The sequence below is a fragment of the Salminus brasiliensis genome, chromosome 9 (genome assembly GCF_030463535.1).
Source record: "Salminus brasiliensis chromosome 9, fSalBra1.hap2, whole genome shotgun sequence".
Taxonomy (NCBI): domain Eukaryota; kingdom Metazoa; phylum Chordata; class Actinopteri; order Characiformes; family Bryconidae; genus Salminus; species Salminus brasiliensis.
Window position 1 is genome coordinate 38,772,198 of NC_132886.1, and position 18,821 is coordinate 38,791,018.

At 43.1% G+C, this 18,821-nt stretch overlaps 3 protein-coding genes and 4 non-coding genes across 8 annotated transcripts in view; 5 read left to right on the forward strand and 2 right to left on the reverse strand.

Moving 5' to 3' along the window:
* The window catches only part of dcun1d1 (DCN1, defective in cullin neddylation 1, domain containing 1 (S. cerevisiae)), a 28,675-nt gene that overhangs the window by 2,033 nt on the left and 7,821 nt on the right, over window positions 1–18,821 (reverse strand). The window contains exons 1-4 of one of the 2 annotated variants that reach the window (XM_072686993.1): window positions 4,483–4,565; window positions 2,003–2,216; window positions 1,174–1,342; window positions 941–1,071 (exon numbers count right to left, since the gene is read on the reverse strand). In XM_072686993.1, the coding sequence (XP_072543094.1) occupies window positions 941–1,071; window positions 1,174–1,342; window positions 2,003–2,216; window positions 4,483–4,485 (517 nt within the window). In that variant the 5' untranslated portion in view covers window positions 4,486–4,565. Of the gene's footprint in view, window positions 1–940; window positions 1,072–1,173; window positions 1,343–2,002; window positions 2,217–4,482; window positions 4,566–18,821 lie in introns of those variants that run through there. The other variant, XM_072686994.1, reaches the window with a different exon arrangement.
* Window positions 6,884–11,932, forward strand: eif4a2 (eukaryotic translation initiation factor 4A2). The gene is made up of 11 exons (XM_072688345.1): window positions 6,884–6,990; window positions 7,847–7,904; window positions 8,666–8,798; window positions 8,910–9,049; window positions 9,310–9,478; window positions 9,688–9,797; window positions 10,107–10,250; window positions 10,541–10,678; window positions 10,896–10,985; window positions 11,086–11,165; window positions 11,254–11,932. Exons 1-11 carry the CDS (start codon window positions 6,962–6,964, stop codon window positions 11,396–11,398), a joined length of 1,236 nt encoding a protein of 411 aa, XP_072544446.1. The 5' UTR covers window positions 6,884–6,961; the 3' UTR covers window positions 11,399–11,932.
* Window positions 9,535–9,607, forward strand: LOC140563273 (small nucleolar RNA SNORD2). The gene has a single exon (XR_011980491.1). It is a non-coding gene; the product is annotated as a small nucleolar RNA SNORD2 (small nucleolar RNA).
* Window positions 9,825–10,003, forward strand: LOC140563267 (small nucleolar RNA SNORA81). Its single transcript, XR_011980486.1, has one exon. It is a non-coding gene; the product is annotated as a small nucleolar RNA SNORA81 (small nucleolar RNA).
* Window positions 10,284–10,469, forward strand: LOC140563269 (small nucleolar RNA SNORA81). The gene has a single exon (XR_011980487.1). It is a non-coding gene; the product is annotated as a small nucleolar RNA SNORA81 (small nucleolar RNA).
* LOC140563272 (small nucleolar RNA SNORD2) lies at window positions 10,733–10,808 on the forward strand. The gene has a single exon (XR_011980490.1). It is a non-coding gene; the product is annotated as a small nucleolar RNA SNORD2 (small nucleolar RNA).
* On the reverse strand, window positions 14,414–15,553 carry b3gnt5b (UDP-GlcNAc:betaGal beta-1,3-N-acetylglucosaminyltransferase 5b). The gene has a single exon (XM_072686992.1). The coding sequence runs from the start codon at window positions 15,551–15,553 to the stop codon at window positions 14,414–14,416; it is 1,140 nt and encodes a 379-aa protein (XP_072543093.1).

The window sequence follows — 18,821 nt, forward strand, 5'->3', positions numbered from 1 at the left end:
ACGATCTTCTTTAGAATGACTTACAAAAGTGCTTCACTATTTACCCAAGAAGAACCTCAGCTAGTTTAAATAGACCAAAAATTAAAGGATAAAAAAGGATAAAGGATAAAGGTGCACGTATTCGTCACTGTACAGTGTGGACTGTACAGCGAAATGTGTCCTCCGCATTTAACCCATCTGGTAGTGAACACACACTCACACACACACACACGTGTTAGGGGCAGTGAGTACACACACACACCCAGAGCGGTGGGCAGCCAACTCCAGCGCCCGGGGAGCAGAGAGGGTAAAGGGCCTTGCTCAAGGGCCCAACAGTGGCAGCTTGCCGAGCCCGGGAATCGAACCCACAACCCTGTTATCGATATCCCAGCGCTCTAACCGCTGAGCCACCACTGCCCCTCTAATCTTAATACTCTACTAAACACCAGACAATAGGGAGACCATAGTACTCTTCTCTTCACCCAAGTTCTCTCGGAAGAGGAGGGTCTTCAGTCTGGGTTTGAAGACAGCGAGCACTGGACTCTGCTGTTCGGACACCCAGGGGAAGTTCGTTCCACCACTTCGGTGCAGGACAGAAAAAGCAAGGACGCTCGTCTTATGTGGATTTTAAGGGATGGAAGGTCGAGCCGAGCCGTACTTGAAGCTCCAATTTACTTGAATTTAACCCTTTAACGCAGAAAGGCTTATAGCACACTCTGGTAATAGATGTTCGGCCCACCGGTGGTCCATAGGCTGTTTTGAAAAGAACAGTACAGTATCTTTGTAGCACCACCGGGCTTCTATCTATGAATGGTGAAATACCAAAATCCGAGAAACTGAAGGTCTGAAATGTGATTTTTCGGCTTGCTGTGGCTACTGTGCATGTGCAGATCTCCATGCCAAGAGGACGGTACATGCGATGTGACTATTTTGCATGCAGAAATGAACAGCCTCAACCTACCCAAGCCTTTCTGTCCAGGATTTTTTGCAAAGTTGAAGGTAAACTGATAGAAGTCTTTAAATTTCCCTTGGTCTTTTAACTCCTGCTCCATCTTGGGTAGCTGTGCTTTGAGCTTCTCTATGCTGTCACATCTAGAGAAAGAAGGAGAGGCATGTTCAGTGCACAGCAAAGCATAGAAATGCATGAGGAGGTTAAACGACTATAAGCCACCAGAAAGAGAAAGGGGAGTTTACCCTTGTTCAGTCATGCCATCCATGAACTCCTGCTTCGAAAACTCGCACTGCGTTGCGGCACGAAACTTCCAGGCGATCAGTAGTACACTTATACTGGCTGGATCCAGACCCAGGTCATCACAGAACTGCTGAATGCCATCTATACCAATCTTATTGTCATCGTGAGGGTCTGGGAAAGGGGATACGGAAAAGAACGGGTCGTGTCACATGTCAGATTAGAGGAGTGGTTGTGTGGGAGTTCTGATGAATCGAGCGGTCTGATAGTCCAACAAACGTACATCATCTCCTCAACTTAACTGCAGCTAGACTCGACAGTGATCCAGCCGCATTACCAAAGAACCAATGGCCCATGGACAGTGAGGTTTAGCCAGGAACGTCCAGCTAACTAATCGAATCGAATTTCTCTTGCCACTGTCGCCTTTGGCTGCTCACTGGGGGTCTTAAGTCTTCATGCCAGTTGTAAAAAGCTCTATACTAATGAATTTGACATGATTTGATAACATAAGTGTCATCATATGAAAAATCTCAGGCGTACACATCAGGTTTGGACTCAAGCAGTATCAAGCAGAATAAAAACGTTTGATTTCAGTTCATTTGCTCCATCACAGATATAAGCTGTCAACACAATACTGCCCCTACTGGATACATTTTGAAATGCAATAACACACACACACAAATAATAATAATAGCAGCCTGAAAATTGCTGTTCCGGGCAGCCCAACAAGAATTACTGGGTGTTCAAGCTTCTTATGACTCAAGAATTAGGTCATCCAAATAATTAACAAACACCTTCATTCTCAGAAGGAGCGATGCGGAAACCTGGCCTTACCTCTGTACCGATTGTAGAGCTGTTCTAATTTCTTCTTGTCAAACGACCCCTTTAGGTTTTGTATGTAGAGCTCAGGATTCTGGAAGAAGTTGTCTGTGGCGACGTCTAGTTTCCAGTCATTCTGAGACAAACAATTCAGTGCTGTTTTCTCGTTGGACTGGGTGAAAATCATGAACTGACGAACTTTATCCTTCTGTGAGGATTTCAGCTTGTTCTGTTGGGAAAGCACAGACAGTATTAAGCGATTAGGTGGGTTACAGTGAACCGAGCGGTGAAGCATCTTCGAAGAATTTGGGAGGAAAGGAATTTATTTGAAGCCGGACTCATTTCAGCTGTTCAGATTTTAGTTCATCTCATTCTGGGCCAGGTATTGCCAAAGCTTTGCGGTCTTAAGATCGGCTTAACGTAGCTGAACTGGTAGAGAGAGTGTTTAATGTGATTAGACAAGACAAGACTGCCGTTTTCACCATCAGCGTCAGACACAGATGGAATTTGGCTCCCGCCTTTAACCCATCTGTGCAGTACACACACACACACACACACATACACATACACATACACACAGTGACAGTGAGCATGCATGCCCGGAGCGGTGGGCAGCCACTACTGCAGCGCCCAGGGAACAGAGAGGGTGAAGGGCCTTGCTCAAGACCCACAACCCTGTCATCAATAACCCGGACCTCTAACCGCTGAGCCTGTGCCGACAGAGGCCTGTGCTGGCTAACATCGCCCAAGCTGAGTGATGGGGAAAGGGGGTGCCATCCTACCCACCCAGAGCGAGCGAGGCCAGTTATGCTCTCCGTGGCAACACAAGGGATTGAACAAGCAGTGGCCTGATGACTGGGGCAACACTTGGGACAACTTTGGGGGGGGGGTGCTGGGGGGGGGGTTCACACCCTAAACTACCTAACCTAACCCTAGCTTATTAATAAGAGCTGAACATTAATACTGGCACCAACATGCCAATTTTTGGAGACTTTTCGTGTGAATACCTGCTGATTTGGAGGCCAACCATCTTGGTCACACAAAAACCTTGTATCTCCAAAAGGGCAAGGCAACCTAACTTATATTCCAAGCCATTTTGGAGCATTTCTATTGTTCATTTGTCACAAAATTATATCAAATGGTCATATTACGTCAAAATGTGAAAAACAACAAAAACTGAGATACGACAGCAACATTAGCTTTCATAACGTCTAAAAATAAATAAATTAATTCATTAATATTAATAATAAATGGGAATACATCCAACTGGATCCCTGGACATCGGACCGTCTGAATTGCTGGTTCCCTACTTCCTACATAGTGCACAAAATCTGTGGCCTACACCCTAATTAATGCACAATTAACCCCAAATAAAGGGAATTCGGGTTGAACGGTTCAGATGGTAGTTTAAAGGAAAAATGAATGTTAATCAAACATGATTTTGACATTGGACATCTGTCTGATAAAAAAAAAATTAAAAGAATTCAGAGATCATCGTGCAACCCTGGACAACCTGAATGAATAACCTTGAATCGGTGGTTCCCTACTCCCTATATTGTGCACTTTACCCAAATTAAGGGCAACTCAGATGGTAGCATATAGGAAAAGCTGAAGCTTTTATTAGCTCAACGTGTCCAAAAACGGACGTTAATCAAACGTGAGTTTGAAAGATCAGCCAAATCTGAACATCTGTCTGATGCAAAAAACAAAAACAAACAAGCCACAATAATTCAGAGATCATCGTGCAACCCTGGACCCCTGAATGAGTAGCCTTGAATCCATGGGTCCCTACTCCCTATATTGTGCACTTTACCCCAAATTAAGGGAATTGGTAGTTTTAACAAAACGCTGGAGCCTCCGAAATGAACATCTCCAAAAGGATGTTAATCAAACATCAGTCTGAAATCGGTCTGTGCTTCCCTGAGCTGCTGAACCCCAGAGTCTGTTTACAGGGAGGAATGAATGGTTGACTCTAATGAACTGGTCCCCTGGTCCCCTAATCCCCACTCCATGCTCCCTACTCCCTACTCAGTGCACTTCCTGTGCCCTAATCAGCGTTAGTGCACTTCACTCCCGAATGAAGGGATTTAGGGGTGGGTTCTGGCTCAGTTAGAACAGAGCCCCTAGCTATAAGCCCACCGCCTCAACCGAAACCAAACCCAGGCCGGGTACACCCAGTTCAGCTACCCCTCGTCCTCAGGCTTCCCAGCCCACCTCCACACCTCAGCGGGCTGTTTTTAAGCCCTCAGCTGAAGACCACCCGACGCTCCGGGCTGTTTGGAGATGAGGAGCTTTAGCCGGCTGGCTAACTCCCTCACCCGGGCTGAGGAGTGCAGCCCAGCGGCTTTCTGACCGCTGTGCTCCCCCGCAGCGCTCCCTCCGCCCGAGCCCAGGAGCGGCTCATTAGGAAACGGTGATAAGGCCTCGAACTACGGTTCGGCACAGCGCAGACGGGTCAGAACACCAAGAAACTCAGATTTTTTGTTCTCATTTACCATGTTTGTGATCTCCAGACACCCTCTTCCGCTCTCCCTCACGGCCCTTCATCTATTTCCGCTACTGCGCACTGAGCTTTCCAGCCCAGTCCGCCAGATAAATATTTACTGCCCCTCAGCTTTGACTCATTTCAGCGGAAAAGTGACTTATTTTTTATTTATAAGATTTTTATGCAACCCTGATCAGATTAAACGTGTTTTATTGATGACTGTTTATCGGCTTAATTGAAGTTTAAAACGAATAATAATGGTTAGAATAATAATAATAATAATAATAATAATAATAATTATTATTATTATTATTATATAATATAAAAAACATAACAATATAATAAATAATATAATAATATAATACATATTAATAATTATTATTATTATTATTATTATCATTATTATTATATAATATAATAAATAATATAATACATATTAATAATAATTATTATTATTATTACTATCATTATTATATAATATAATAATAAAATACATATTAATAATAATAATAATTATTATTATTATAATAATTCATTTTTATTTAATCAATATTTTTTATAGCATCAATATTTTAAGGTTTTGAGACATGTAAACATTTTAAACAACAAAGATGAATAAACTTACTAATATTCAGCAAATAAATAAGGGAATAAAACATTATTGATGTTTTATTGATGGCTGTTTATCGGCTTAATTGAAGTTTAAAACGAATAATAATGGTTAGAATAATAATAATAATTATTATTATTATTATTATTATTATTATATAATATAATAAATATGACAATATAATAAATAATATAATAATATAATACATATTAATAATAATAATTATTATTATCATTATTATTATTATTAGTATCATTATTATTATATAATATAATAAAAATAATAATATAATAAATAATATAATAATATAATACATAATAATAATAATTATTATTACTATCATTATTATATAATATAATAATAAAATACATATTAATAATAATAATTATTATTATTATAATAATAATTCATTTTTATTTAATCAATATTTTTTATAGCATCAATATTTTAAGGTTTTGAGACATGTAAACATTTTAAACAACAAAGATGAATAAACGTACTAATATTCAGCAAATAAATAAGGGAATAAAACATAATATAACAGAGCATAAAATATAATAATAAAGCATAAACAATTATTTATGTGTATAATGTTTTAAGAGTAAAAAAAGAAATAAACAAAAACATATGAAACATGGAGCACAGAATTATAAATATTAAATATACAGAATTAACACAAAGTCGTAAACAATAAATGTGGGTACAATTCTTTAAATGAGTGAGAAATAAGAAGTCACAAAATTGTAAGCAATTAAAAATAAATAAATAAATAAATAAATAAATGAAATACCCAAACACAACACATTTGGGCTAAAAAAAGTAGCTTTTTTAAAAAATATAAATAAATAAAATGTCACGTTTAATATAAATATTTAAACAAATGTGTGTTCGAATTACATTTATAGTAATTTTCATATTACCAGAAATACCTAAATATATATATATATATATATTGTTCTTTGCGTCAACAATGTCAAGCCCCTCCAGAAATATGTGTAACTGCCAAAACAGACAAATCCCAGATGTTGGTGGGCTTCAAAGTGGGTGAAAGTCCAGGATGCAGAGAAAGAGCTGCGTTTTTAATAATGTCTCGATACGTGTGGACGGGGTTTCAATATTTCATTGACAGGCTGCAGTCCTGTAGTGAATATGTACTGGAACATTGTGTGTCCTGTGTAAGTTGTGTAAGTTGTTACACTCCTACTTACGAATGAATCAATATTACTTTGATTAATTTGAATATAAACATTAATTGGCCACTATTTCCAGGCCAAAATCAATGTTAAGTGGGTTGTAAACATGATGATGGGGTGAAAGGTGCTGCCTTGGTCACCCAGATGTACCTTTATGAGCCCCAGATCAGCTGCAGCTTTTAATACCTTCTCAGATCAGTGGCCTGACTTGGACTATGAGTTTATCTAGAGCTGTAGCTACATGTACAGCCCGTTAAAACGTGCAGGACATCAGAAATCCACAGTCCAGCAGAAAGCTAACAGACCAGGCCAGGCCAGATCAGCCCAGGCCAGGCCAGTCCACTAGGCCACAACTGCTGGAGACCCCGTAGCGACCGCGCCACGCCTCCCCATTGCGGCAATATCAGTGCGCCTCACGATGTAGTCCTGCGCAGAGGCTGTAAAGCTCCGTCGCAAGTTCAGCAAAAATTAAAAACCCGGCGTTAACGCGTGTGCGAAATTGAGCTTTTTATATCGTGGCAGTGGGAACGGTGAGGAATCCACAGCAGAAAGAGGCGCCGGTGTAGCGTTTAATGGTTGTCCGATACGATACGGGAGGAAAGGAAAAGTAGTCCCGGTTACATAAAACTCGCCTGGGCTTCCCTCGCTCCTCCTTTCCGAGTGAATGCCGAAGTCGCGAACGGACCATGTCTAGCGGTTCTGCCGATTACAACAGGTATTTGGCTTAAATGTCGGGTAAATTCGGTGTGTAACGGGGCTGAGGGGTGCATCTTTTAACCAGCAGGGTTTCAGTAGCATTTTGTCTGTTAAATGTGAACAGATTGGCCGTGGCGCCGCTCCGCGGCCTGCGCCACACCACTTAGCCACTTAGCCACTTAGCTATGCTGGCTATGCTAACGTTAGCGCGCTAGCTGCAACACAACGGCGCAAAAACAGTCATTTCGCTTAAATCGCTTCTTTTTGTGATAATTTCGTGAAGTTTAAGCATTCACCTACGTTTTAATTGAGAAATCTGCCAATATTGGTCGGTTAGAGGTGGTGTTTAATGCCTGCCTCTCGCTGCTGCGGCCTGTTGGCGCTGTTAGCTGATGCTAAGCTAAAAGCTGGGGGCTATTTTTGTGGCAAGCCAGAGAGGGTGGAAAAGTGTTGCTTTTGTAACGTAATGGTTTGGGTTAAATTATTAGTATTGATGATGATTTAACATATGAAATTAGTCCTAAGCTGCTCCACTGTTTTGGTTGCAACCTTCCAAATTGTCTCTAAAATGAAGGAGGGGGGGTGCTTTATATAGCAAAGGGTGGGCTGAGGGGGGTTGGTTGGTGTGTGTGTGTGTGTTGGTGCTGTACTTGTGTTACCCATCGTTATAAGAGAGGGGCTTACTTTGCACACTCCCTCCACGTGGCATGTCAGGAACGCAGAGCCCCCTTCCTCACACTGTGCAGAGCTGGGCATGCCTCCCCCTCTCTCACACCTTCAGGAATTGCTCTTATGTAATGCTGAAAGTCTTGGCTGTAAGTGTGCAGAGTTTAATAGCTCATATTCTTATTCTTATTCTCTTTTTCTTTTTAAAGCTCCAGAGATCGAGACCATGGGGGGCCAGAGGGGATGGAGCCTGATGGTGTCATCGAGGTAGCAAACTATGGGGGGGCATATATATATGCACACACATTGTACACGTATTAAATTCCATCATCAATAAGCCTCTTGGGGTCTATCGAGAGTCTTCTTTTCCATGCTCAGATGGAGAGGCTGCTTACAAGTTGAGATTTTTGGGGTGCAGAATAACTGAGCTCTAATGTTTTATATATTGTCAACTTTATTGTCTTGATTGGAGATTCAAGACCCTGCTGTTGACACGTTGCTGTTGGTGTTGTTTACATACAAGCTTTCCACTCAGAAAATATCCCTTGCTAGTCCAGAGACTTGGATAATGCAAAGAATGAAAGTTATGAAGATCTGTAAACACAAAATGCACAAAACCAAACCTAGATTTCCCACTTTTGCCATGTCTTCTGCAACTTTTACTAGAGGATCAATAAGTACACTTATTGTTTTGCCTGAATGCCACAAGTTGAGACGTTAAGGTGCAATCTCAAGCTTTAATAACGGCAAAGTGTCTGTTTAGTCATGTGCCTAGTATGTGCAAGTTGTGCACACTGCAGACTTCCCTAATGTCTGAAATGGTAGCCTTACTGAATAGGAATAGACCTTTCTGTGAAAGTCAATGTAAACGGGACTTCTCTATTGGTCAATTCATCGCCTGCCAGATTGAAATTATGGCCAAATGTAAGAAATGGTGAAGGTGAATCAATCCTAGGCACGTTTGTGTAGCATATATACATGCTCGCGCTCATTCAGCTGGGGTTAACTCAGATTCTTCTGCCTTGCAGAGCAACTGGAATGAGATCACAGACAATTTTGATGATATGAACCTGAAGGAGACGCTTCTCCGCGGGATTTATGCATATGGTTTCGAGAAGCCGTCAGCTATTCAGCAGAGAGCAATTATTCCTTGCATAAAAGGTGATTTTCTAGGAAGTGGACAAAAACCCCAAACAAATGGCAACAGGTGTTTTTTAAAGCCAACCCCCTCCTTTGTGCTGCAGGGCCTTGAATTTGTTCTGTTTCCTGCAGGTTACGATGTCATTGCCCAAGCACAGTCAGGGACTGGCAAAACGGCCACGTTTGCCATCTCCATCCTGCAGCAATTGGAGATTGAGCAGAAAGAGACTCAGGCTCTGGTACTGGCACCAACCCGAGAGCTCGCTCAGCAGGTATGCTGTACCCGAGGTCATGATAAACTTAAGTGTGTCTCAGACCAAGGCGGCATATTTGGGCAGTAGCTGAAGCAAAGGTACAGTTTTACTCTTCTTCCTGCTATGTAACTGGTGAAATGTGGACTTTTGTTTCAGAATATTTCCTTGTTTAAGCAGGGAGCCGAAATTGTCATTTTCGATGTAATCGTGTTATGGGGCTTTTCTTTAAATTGACGCTCTGTTCTTTGTGTTCGTTTGTGTGGGCTTGTTTTTTGTAGATTCAGAAGGTCATCTTGGCCCTGGGTGACTACATGGGTGCCTCATGTCACGCCTGCATTGGGGGAACCAATGTCCGCAATGAAATGCAGAAGCTCCAAGCAGAAGCCCCGCACATTGTTGTGGGGACTCCAGGCCGTGTGTTTGACATGCTGAACAGGAGGTTCCTCTGTAAGTGTCTGAATCTAAAACTGCTGTTCATCAGCTTACTGCATGTGTTGGATCAAGTATGAAATGATGGTTACCATCTTTCGGGACTGACATGTCATGGAGATATCTTTTCTATTTTACTGATCATACTTCTGTCCATCATATAATGTTTATTTGTAGGTTGCTCCTTATAATTAACATAATTAACTAACTGAACAATTCTTCTGTAGCTCCTAAATGGATTAAGATGTTTGTCCTGGATGAAGCAGACGAAATGCTAAGTCGTGGATTCAAAGATCAGATTTATGAAATTTTCCAGAAGTTGAGCACAAACATTCAGGTGAGTTGAGATGATCAATCGGTTTGGTCTTCCATACAAAAGAACTGTGCTTAAATTACAGGATCCAGGTTCTCCTGGTTCATGTAATGATGCTAGCAGAGTAAAAACATGGAAGAAGAGAAATCGCCCTGCACCGGAAATGAAACGTGGTCGGACCTCTTTCTTAATGTCCGGTGGCCCCTGTTTCAAGGTTCAGCGCAACAGTTATTCCAACCAGTACCTTTATCTTAAAAGTAAAAGCGGTCTTGAGACTGTATAAAAAAAATAAAAAAAAAGACCCCAGTAATCATCGCACGTTCCTCTACGCAGGTTGTGCTGCTGTCGGCCACCATGCCAGCAGAGGTGTTGGACGTGACCACAAAGTTCATGCGGGAGCCTGTCCGCATTCTAGTGAAGAAAGAAGAGCTTACCCTAGAGGGTATCAAGCAGTTCTACATCAACGTGGAACGAGAGGTGAGGATGCTTTTCGGCTTGCGTAAGCCTGTCCCCTTCTTTTTCAAAGCACCATGCCAAAATCAGCAGGCCTAAGCTTCCAAGCTTAGTTCTGGTGGTCATGCTAGTATGGTTTGTTTTAAAGAAGGGAGAGCGAAGACACAGCGTCACAAATGAGTCTAGGGGGGACCTCTTTCTTAATGTCCAATGTCCTACGGCTCAAGATTCTGTGCTACAAACTACAGCAAGTCACAGTAACACCGGTCTAGTGCTATTGACACCCCTCTGATGGCATATGACTCCCCCTGCAGGAATGGAAATTGGACACACTTTGCGACCTCTATGAGACGCTGACAATCACCCAGGCAGTCATTTTCTTGAACACAAGAAGAAAGGTGGACTGGCTGACGGAGAAGATGCATGCGAGAGACTTCACGGTGTCTGCGTTGGTAAGTAAAGTGCACAAGTGCTCCTGGGAGTGCAGATTGTGCCTGTTGGGTCATGTATGAAATGATGGTCTACCATCTTTCGGGACTGACTTGTAATGGAGATGCTCTTTTTTCAATTTGCTGATCATACTTCTGACCCACTGGTTTGGTGGCTGTAGGTATGTGTTCTTTAGGGCTGCTCTGATTTATAATTTTTTTTTATTATTTATTTCTGCAGCATGGAGACATGGACCAGAAAGAGCGAGACATCATCATGAGGGAGTTTAGATCTGGCTCCAGCAGAGTGCTGATTACTACAGATTTGTTGGTGAGTACGTTGTCAACTCATCATTTTTGATAGACACCCTAGGTGTTCACTGTGATGCTGAGGTCTGCAAGATTAGTAAAGTGAAACTGCTTTTCTTCAGGCCCGCGGCATTGATGTGCAGCAGGTTTCGCTAGTCATCAATTATGACCTTCCGACAAACCGGGAGAACTACATCCACAGGTGAGTAAAGTTGATTGATTGATTTCTAGATGGACTTCATTCTGGGATTTGGGTTAAAGCTGGCTCGCTAACTCTTGTTCCTTGCCAGGATTGGCCGCGGTGGCCGCTTTGGCAGAAAAGGCGTCGCCATCAACTTTGTTACTGAGGAGGACAAGAGGATTCTTCGAGACATTGAGACATTTTATAACACGACCGTTGAGGAGATGCCCATGAATGTCGCCGACCTGATTTAGACGCTGGAGGTTTTTTAATGCAGGGATAGCTATCGAATAATCACTTGCATTTGCGCTTATTTTATTGGAAGAAAAGCCTGTTCTCAATGCTGGCTGTGGATCAGACTTGCGAATTCGATACGTGACGTGACTTTTTCTGCGTGGACGGTCGTAGACTCTCCATCGGCTTTGCGCTGGTAGAGGAGTTTACAGAACATGGGTTCTTTAAATGTATTCTTTATCAGGTATTTTCTCCCTAGTATGTTTAAAATGTACGTGTTCGATGTTCTTCACCGTTTAGTAACTTACTTGTGGACTAAAAGATACAAGTGCTGCATCAAGTCTGCCAATTATGTTATGCTAACATACGTGTGCAGTTTAACTTGGTTCACGCTTCCATGTCAGTAAAATGAAAGGCACTTTTTTCTTTTGAATGTATTTAATTGTATATTGTTTTGAGTTGTGTGTGAAGTCCTTTTTGAAGGTGGGTCTTAAACTAAATGTTCTATGTAGTGTTTGGCTCAGTTGACAATAAAGAGGATGGTGATACTCTAACTTTTTTTTTTAAGCTTTCCAATGATCAAACACTGCATAATCTGAAACCTGATTCTCTGCTCCTTCAACCACTGTAGCTTTAACTGCATCATGTAAATAGTTAATTTTAGATTTGCAGTTTTGTCAGTAGTCCCATTGTAACCAGTGGCCACCTACATTTGAAATGCAAAAGCAAGCCACAACCCTGCTGTCCCAGTTCTTCACTTCAGTAGTTAAAGGGCTTGGTTATTAGTCTAAATTTAATCACATGGAAGGAAGCCTGAGCTAAAACTCTGACCTGTTTGTGTGTGACAAATTAAATTGTGCACTGAATTTTTTTTTTTTACCCATGAGCCCTTTAAGTGACATTTGGGAGTAGGACACAAAACCAATATACCAACACAGCTTGTGGAATAGGACTCTATGGAGCAGATAACCATGAAGCTATTAGATCCAGGTGTGGACTAGGGTTGTAAAACCCTCCCTACCAATGAACTGCAGTGTCCTATTCTTTTAAAAGGAGCCAGGGATGAGGCTAAGTGATCATACAATATCCTGACCTTACAATCAAATCTTCCGAGAAACCGAGTGAGCAGGTGTCCCAATACTTTTCTAGATAGGAAGAGGCTAGGTTCTAGCTTACACAGGGGTAAAGAACCTGGGTAACAAGCTTCCGAACTACACCAGGGTTGAAGACTCCAACGTCGCTCAGCCTAAGACACAATGCTGAAGCCAGGCGCACGTAAGCAAGCACAGTTTATTAACATAGAAAATCAACCAAATCCTCAGTATAACTCAAAAACATACATCACATTAAAGACAGTAACTCTCAGTAACGACGCTACATACTAGACAATTCCAACATCCGGTCATTCACAGAGGATATATGGACATGCGCTACGTGACCCCCATGTCTCCAGTCTGGCAGCGGAGACATTTGATCTATTCGCTAAAAATAGGGTAGTTCTCCAGCAGGATGGGGATGTTACTCCAGTTACGAAACAGGCTACGCTCCGAGGTCTTCAATGGCCCTCCCCTAACAACTTACTACTACTACTACTTCCGTTGTGAATTCAGCAGCCACTCTCAAGCGTCCCTGATCATACATCCCTCAGCCTGGGTACATTCTACAGAGCTGCCACACCTTAGTAAGTAAACTACCTGGTATTTAACTTGGGCTTACAGCCAACAGACGCCATCAGTCCGGAAAAAGAGGCCACCTTGCAGAAACAGCAACGACGTCATGCCGATCCAGTCACCTTCTGAATCACGGCTTCCTGGAAATGTGCGACATATGAGGTACGGATCCCAGGATGTGACTACAGGGTCAGGGTGCATAGAGCCAGCTGAAGTAAACCCTTACGCAGGTTTGTTTGGCAACTGTCGAGGTAGATTGCAAATAAAATGCACAGCAACGTTTCAGCTTACTGCAGCAACAGGATGAGGACCTACTTTTTAAGAAACCCAACAAGCAGTTTCAGCAAGATTTGCTAATACGATGTGCTAAGAAGCCAAGCAAAACCAAGCAACCAACCGACCTTCCTTCCTCCTCCTTTTATACAGTACTTCAGCTCATCAGTCTTCATCACACTGGTGACTTCTGGAAGCTTGATTGAAAGGATAAAAATCACAGTAAATTTATAGAACTGTAACGTTCAATAGCTCAATATGCTACGAGTAAAATCCTCGTCTTGTCCAAACACTCAAGAGTGAACTCAAGCTTGAGCAGGAGGGCTCATGATCGAGAAAAGCACCCTGCGAATAAAACCTGGTCAAATTCTTCTCCTCTTTCTCCCAGTTTAGTGCTGCCAATTAACACACTCGTTCGTAGCTCCCGCTAGCACTAGCAATGTCCCCGACACTAGGAGGGGAAGCGTTCACACATGTCCTCCGACACAAGCAAAGCAAAGCAAAGCCAGCCGCCGTCAGGAAGCCCTGCACAGTCTGAGGAGAGCTCCGGGTCCTCAGCTCCACCAAATCAGCCAACAGATGCCTAAAGGAATGAGCGCCATCTACCCCGACCCGTACCAGAGAGATCACGGCCACTGATGGCAAAGTAGCATGGCTCAGGTTTTGGAACTTGCCCCTCCCAGGCCATAGTGGTGGTGGGTTAGACCACTGAGCCACTCAGAGCCACTTCTTGAACACATTTAATGAGGAGCGAAGCAAAGATATTGCATTCCTTTCACTGGTATTATGTGGCAAATCCAACCACAAGGAACTGCCACTCTAAAATACACACACACACACACACACACACACACACACACACACACACACACACACACACACACACACACACACACACACGATAGCCATGGACATTTTAAAAGAAACTGAAGGCCCCAAAAATATTAAAGTTCACATATAAATACTCCTACTGCTACAAAAAAAAAAAAACAACAAAAAAAAAAAAAAACACTGCAGGGCCAAGGTACTAAAAGGATGAGATTGGAGAAAAGGACACACAAAACAGGTGACCTCATCTTTACGTCCCGTATCCTATAAGAAAGCTGCTTTGCATGGATAGGTGTTTAAAAAGTGTGGTACGCAAAGGAGTCTGACTTTAGCCACAGTGCAATAGAGCCTTCCTAAAAGCCCCGAAGACACCCTCTGCACCTCTGGATCTGTCGCTTGTCTCCAGAGTTCATGGAAGTCCTTCACATGTCCGTGCGAAGTCATCATCTGGTTGTAAATGCAGAGGTGGTACGGAGCCCTGCCCTCTCCGGAGAAGAAGGCATGCTCTTGGGGCGAAATCCCCATCGCGTTGGCGCAAATGCCCATGAAGACGTCATCAATGTAAAGAGAGGCATTCAGAGTAAGGGAGGCTTGATAGACCCTGGAGGCCACGTCTTTGGAGACGACGTAACCGGCCCCTGGGGTGTAATCGGGGTACACTGACCAGGGGTACATGTCTTCGGACACGTAGTACTTGCTGTCCTTCTTCCGAATGGGCGGAGCGCCTCGATGAACCTTCCCAACCCAGAAGTCCTTCACTCCGGACCGGTCGACCTCTCGCAAGTAACGGATCAGGTTGGGCAAGTGGATGAAGATGTCGTCGTCTGCGGACATGAGGAATCGGGCATGGGGACAGTACGCATGCGTCCAGCCGAGCTGCAGGAGTAACTTGATGGTTAGGTTGTGGAAGGTGTCCAGAAAGTTCTGCTGGATCAAATCATTGTACTTCTCGTCTTCCCGAAGCAGCTCCTGTTGCAGCTTCTTTCTCTGCGAGGGCTGAGGGTGAAGGCCGAGCGCAAAGACCACCCTCACGGTCACGCCCAAGGTCCTCTCGATGTAGGTCTCGTTGCCCCACGTTGACCGAATTGCCTGCCTCCTCTCAAAGTTCTCGGGGGAGCTTTTCACGAACAGCAAGAGCAGGACGTCCCTGTTGGTACACTTCCGCTCATGGTTTATCAAGTAATTGTAGTCACTGAACTTCCGGGCTTCCCCACGACTGATTGTCAGGTTGGCGCTGATGAAGTCGAAGGGGCTGAGCAGGTGCCGTAAGGAGTAGGACTTCACATGATTTGAGAGATTATTGCCGAAACTTTCCCAGTAGATCATGACCGCTGATAACACAAAGCAGGTCATCATCAGCTGTCGGATTTGGCATTTTCGAAACCGGCAGAAATTCACCAACATCCTGGACACAGAAAACGTCAGCCACAGTCAGGTCCTAGAGGCAGTGCGATGTGGGGCTGGGTTACGGACCGTCTCACCTTGGAGCTCCATCATAAGGCTGAGACCATTTCAAATCTGAAACAGAAATATGTACGTGTGAGTGTATCTACCCACAAAGTTACTGGATTTATTTCTTTTAGTGACTTAATTTTTCAATTTCATGCATAACAACAGTTCGCAAGTCTGGGTCTTTTTTTTTTTTTTTTTTTAGGAGAAAACTGCCAAAACGGGAATGACGAGCAATTATCTGCTCAAGTTAAAGGCAGCAGCACTCAAAAGCGATCCATCCATCTAAAGAACAGCGAGGTGTAGCCAGGAACGCCCAGATTACTAAGACTCAAATCAAGTCACACCGGTTTAGAGGGTAAAGCCTCATATCTGAGAGCACAGAGTCGAGTGAATGGTCTTAGGAGCGTTTCCCATTGTTTTCAGGCTCATTTAGTAGAACGGTCCATCCAGGTTTGCTAGCTTTCCCTTTTAAATCAATTCACCACCCGTTTACAGAGCATGACTTTCGGGGTCTGGGTTCAAGTCGTTTCTGTGAATTGCAGCTATACATTAGACTCTATTGTCTTGAGTTTTCAGCAGTCTGTAAAAGGAAGCTCTGAATTCCTGCTGTTTGTGCCATTCACACTGAATGCTAACGCTGCCACTCGGTCAGTCTTTCTGCCACTCATTGGGCGTGGGTGCAGAGCCACCCGCCACCTGTTAAGTCACATGCATGCACTCTATAAAAATGTCAATAAAAAAAAAAAAAAAAAAAAAAAAAAAGTTCCTTAAAGAGTTCCTTACCTACCTAAATATGCATAAGTGAGATGGCATCTCGGCATCATTTTAGACTGTGAGGGGATGGACATACACTATATGTCCAAATTGTTAATAAATGCATTCAGCTATGAGTCAGCTGCACCAACTGCGGACACAGATGTGCAAATAAGCAAACTCTCACACACAGATTCCTTAGTCCCTGTAGAGAAGAAGTACTGCCAAAAGAATAGGACTCTCTGGAGCAGATCAACTACATGAACCTATTGGCATCATGCTGCATAATGCCAGGCGTGAGCTAGAGGGGTATAAAGCCCCCCCAGCATTGAGCTGTGGAGCAGTGGAAGAACTGTGCTCTATGGAATGATGGATGGTGCTCATCCAAAATTATCCAGTCAATCAAATCCTCACAGCAGTGCTCCTCTAAAATCTAGTAGAAATCCTTCTTCTTTCCTGGACAAAAGCCGGATCAGCTCTTTTTTAATACCCTTTAGTTTAGATGAAAAAAATGAATACGCAAGGTGTCCCAATACTTTTGTCCACATAGTGTATATTTAACTGCAGGTTTACTAACAGATCACAATCAGATCTAATTTGACCACATTACCATATGCTACTATTTCCATAGAGTACTCTCAGTTCCGGCTACCAGGGAACTGCCTGTGTGCGGGTCTGGGGGAATTTCCCCTGACCCCAACAGATTTATTTTATGAGCGTCCTGGTTGGACTTTTTCCAAATATCCCTGTGTCAATGCAAAAGCAAACACAGCAAACGTGCCATAGGTCGGCAATAATAGGGGGCTTTAAGGTCTTAGAGGCGATGAAAAAGAGCTGAGGGCGCTGCAAAGCATTTGAAACACAGCGAGGGGTCAGAGGAACGCTGGAGCACAAAGGAGGACCAGAACCCATAGCTTCCGCCAGGATCGGGGATAAAACCGAGGGATAGTAATCCTGGAATTCCTCAAATCTTTTAAAGAGGAAAGAACTGCATGCATTCATTCATTCATTCAATGTTTTATTTCATATAATTTATTTATTTATTCCACCCTGATAAGTTGGTAGGGACAAAACAATTAACAAATAAAAGATCATAAGATCATAATGATGCAAATCATGTCGATAAATATTTCAATGTCAAAATACCAGCATCAGGTAAACAATATTCACACAGACTAAGTTACCGATAATATCTGGAGCTCAGAGAGTTAATGTACTCACTGAACTGGGCTGAGTGATTTCAAGAGGGATATCCATTTAGTGGTGTTAAAAGTCCTCCTCGAGACACGTTAGCGTTACAAGTTTAAATCTGACATGGATAAAAATAAGAGTTCTGCAGTCGTAAGCAAGGTCCATATTGCCATCTAGCGCTCGCATGTGGAACTTAAGGTCCTGGGAGTTCACTACAGCATCTCACAAAATACGAATTACATGACCTGACCAGCTGTCAGGATTGGCTAAACCAACAGCAAATTGCGTATGTGGGCTAAGAATCGCCCGATACCGATGCACAGCCGCTCAATTCTCCCATCGCTATTTTAATTAAACACACAAACAAATAAAAACATGTTATGCATATTTTAATAGGCTGTTTATTGGCTATTTTAAGTCTGATCCAGTGCCGATCCTTAGTTTTTACCGCTGTGTTCCGGAGACCGTTCTCCTTTTTCTGGTCCCTGAACATCTCCTTTGCTTTGCTGATGTGAAACAGGGGCTTTGCATCGCATACGCTACCATGAAGCCATGTCAGGGTCATTGCAGTGCTGAGAATGGTCCACCACCCACCCACCCACCCACGGTCAACAGCAGTCCTGCAGTGGTTCTGAGTGAGAGAGATGGGACTGACAGACGCGTTTATAATACCACCAATGTTCCCAGTAGGGTAACAGTCCAACCGTACACCATGACCAACGCTTGACCATACAAACTCTTAAAACTTAAGGACAGGCGTAAAAACTCAACCCCTACGTCTCAAACCCATCAGTGAACAACTACGGCTTTAACCAACCTTAAAAACCACTGACCAGCAGGCAAGTCCATGAGTCTACGAACTCCACGCCATTTAAAACACGAGCCTGGAAGTTAAACTTCAGCCATAAATGTTTCATGAGAAGTTCAGCGAGTGTTTCAAATAACTGCTTGTCCTTAGGGTGACCAACAAACACCAATGTCAACAATGCAGTTTGTCAGTTGCCATGACCTGGTTGCCATGAAGCAGCAGCAACTGTAAAGGACCTGCAGGAAGCGGTGATGCACTGCAATATGTTCAAAGCCCTTCCTCTAACAGAAGACTGAAAACCACAGCTTTAAAAGTCCCCCAGCTAAAACACCAGCTTCATGAACCAGAAGGTTTAGCAGAAACACCTGCACAGCTTCCCCATTTACACCAACCGTAGTTGGTCAGGCAAGACGTTCAGCTTCTTTTTTGGTGTCTTCTTCTGGCTTTTTCTGCACTTTTAGCCTAGAG

Coding starts and splice junctions, on each gene's coding strand:
- eif4a2 (XM_072688345.1), top strand. CDS start 6,962: ATGTCTAGCGGTTCTGCCGATTACAACAG. Junction 7,905..8,665: donor AGCCTGATGGTGTCATCGAG/GTAGCAAACTAT, acceptor TCTGCCTTGCAG/AGCAACTGGAATGAGATCAC. Junction 11,166..11,253: donor CGGGAGAACTACATCCACAG/GTGAGTAAAGTT, acceptor GTTCCTTGCCAG/GATTGGCCGCGGTGGCCGCT.
- b3gnt5b (XM_072686992.1), bottom strand. CDS start 15,553: ATGTTGGTGAATTTCTGCCGGTTTCGAAAATGCCAAATCCGACAGCTG.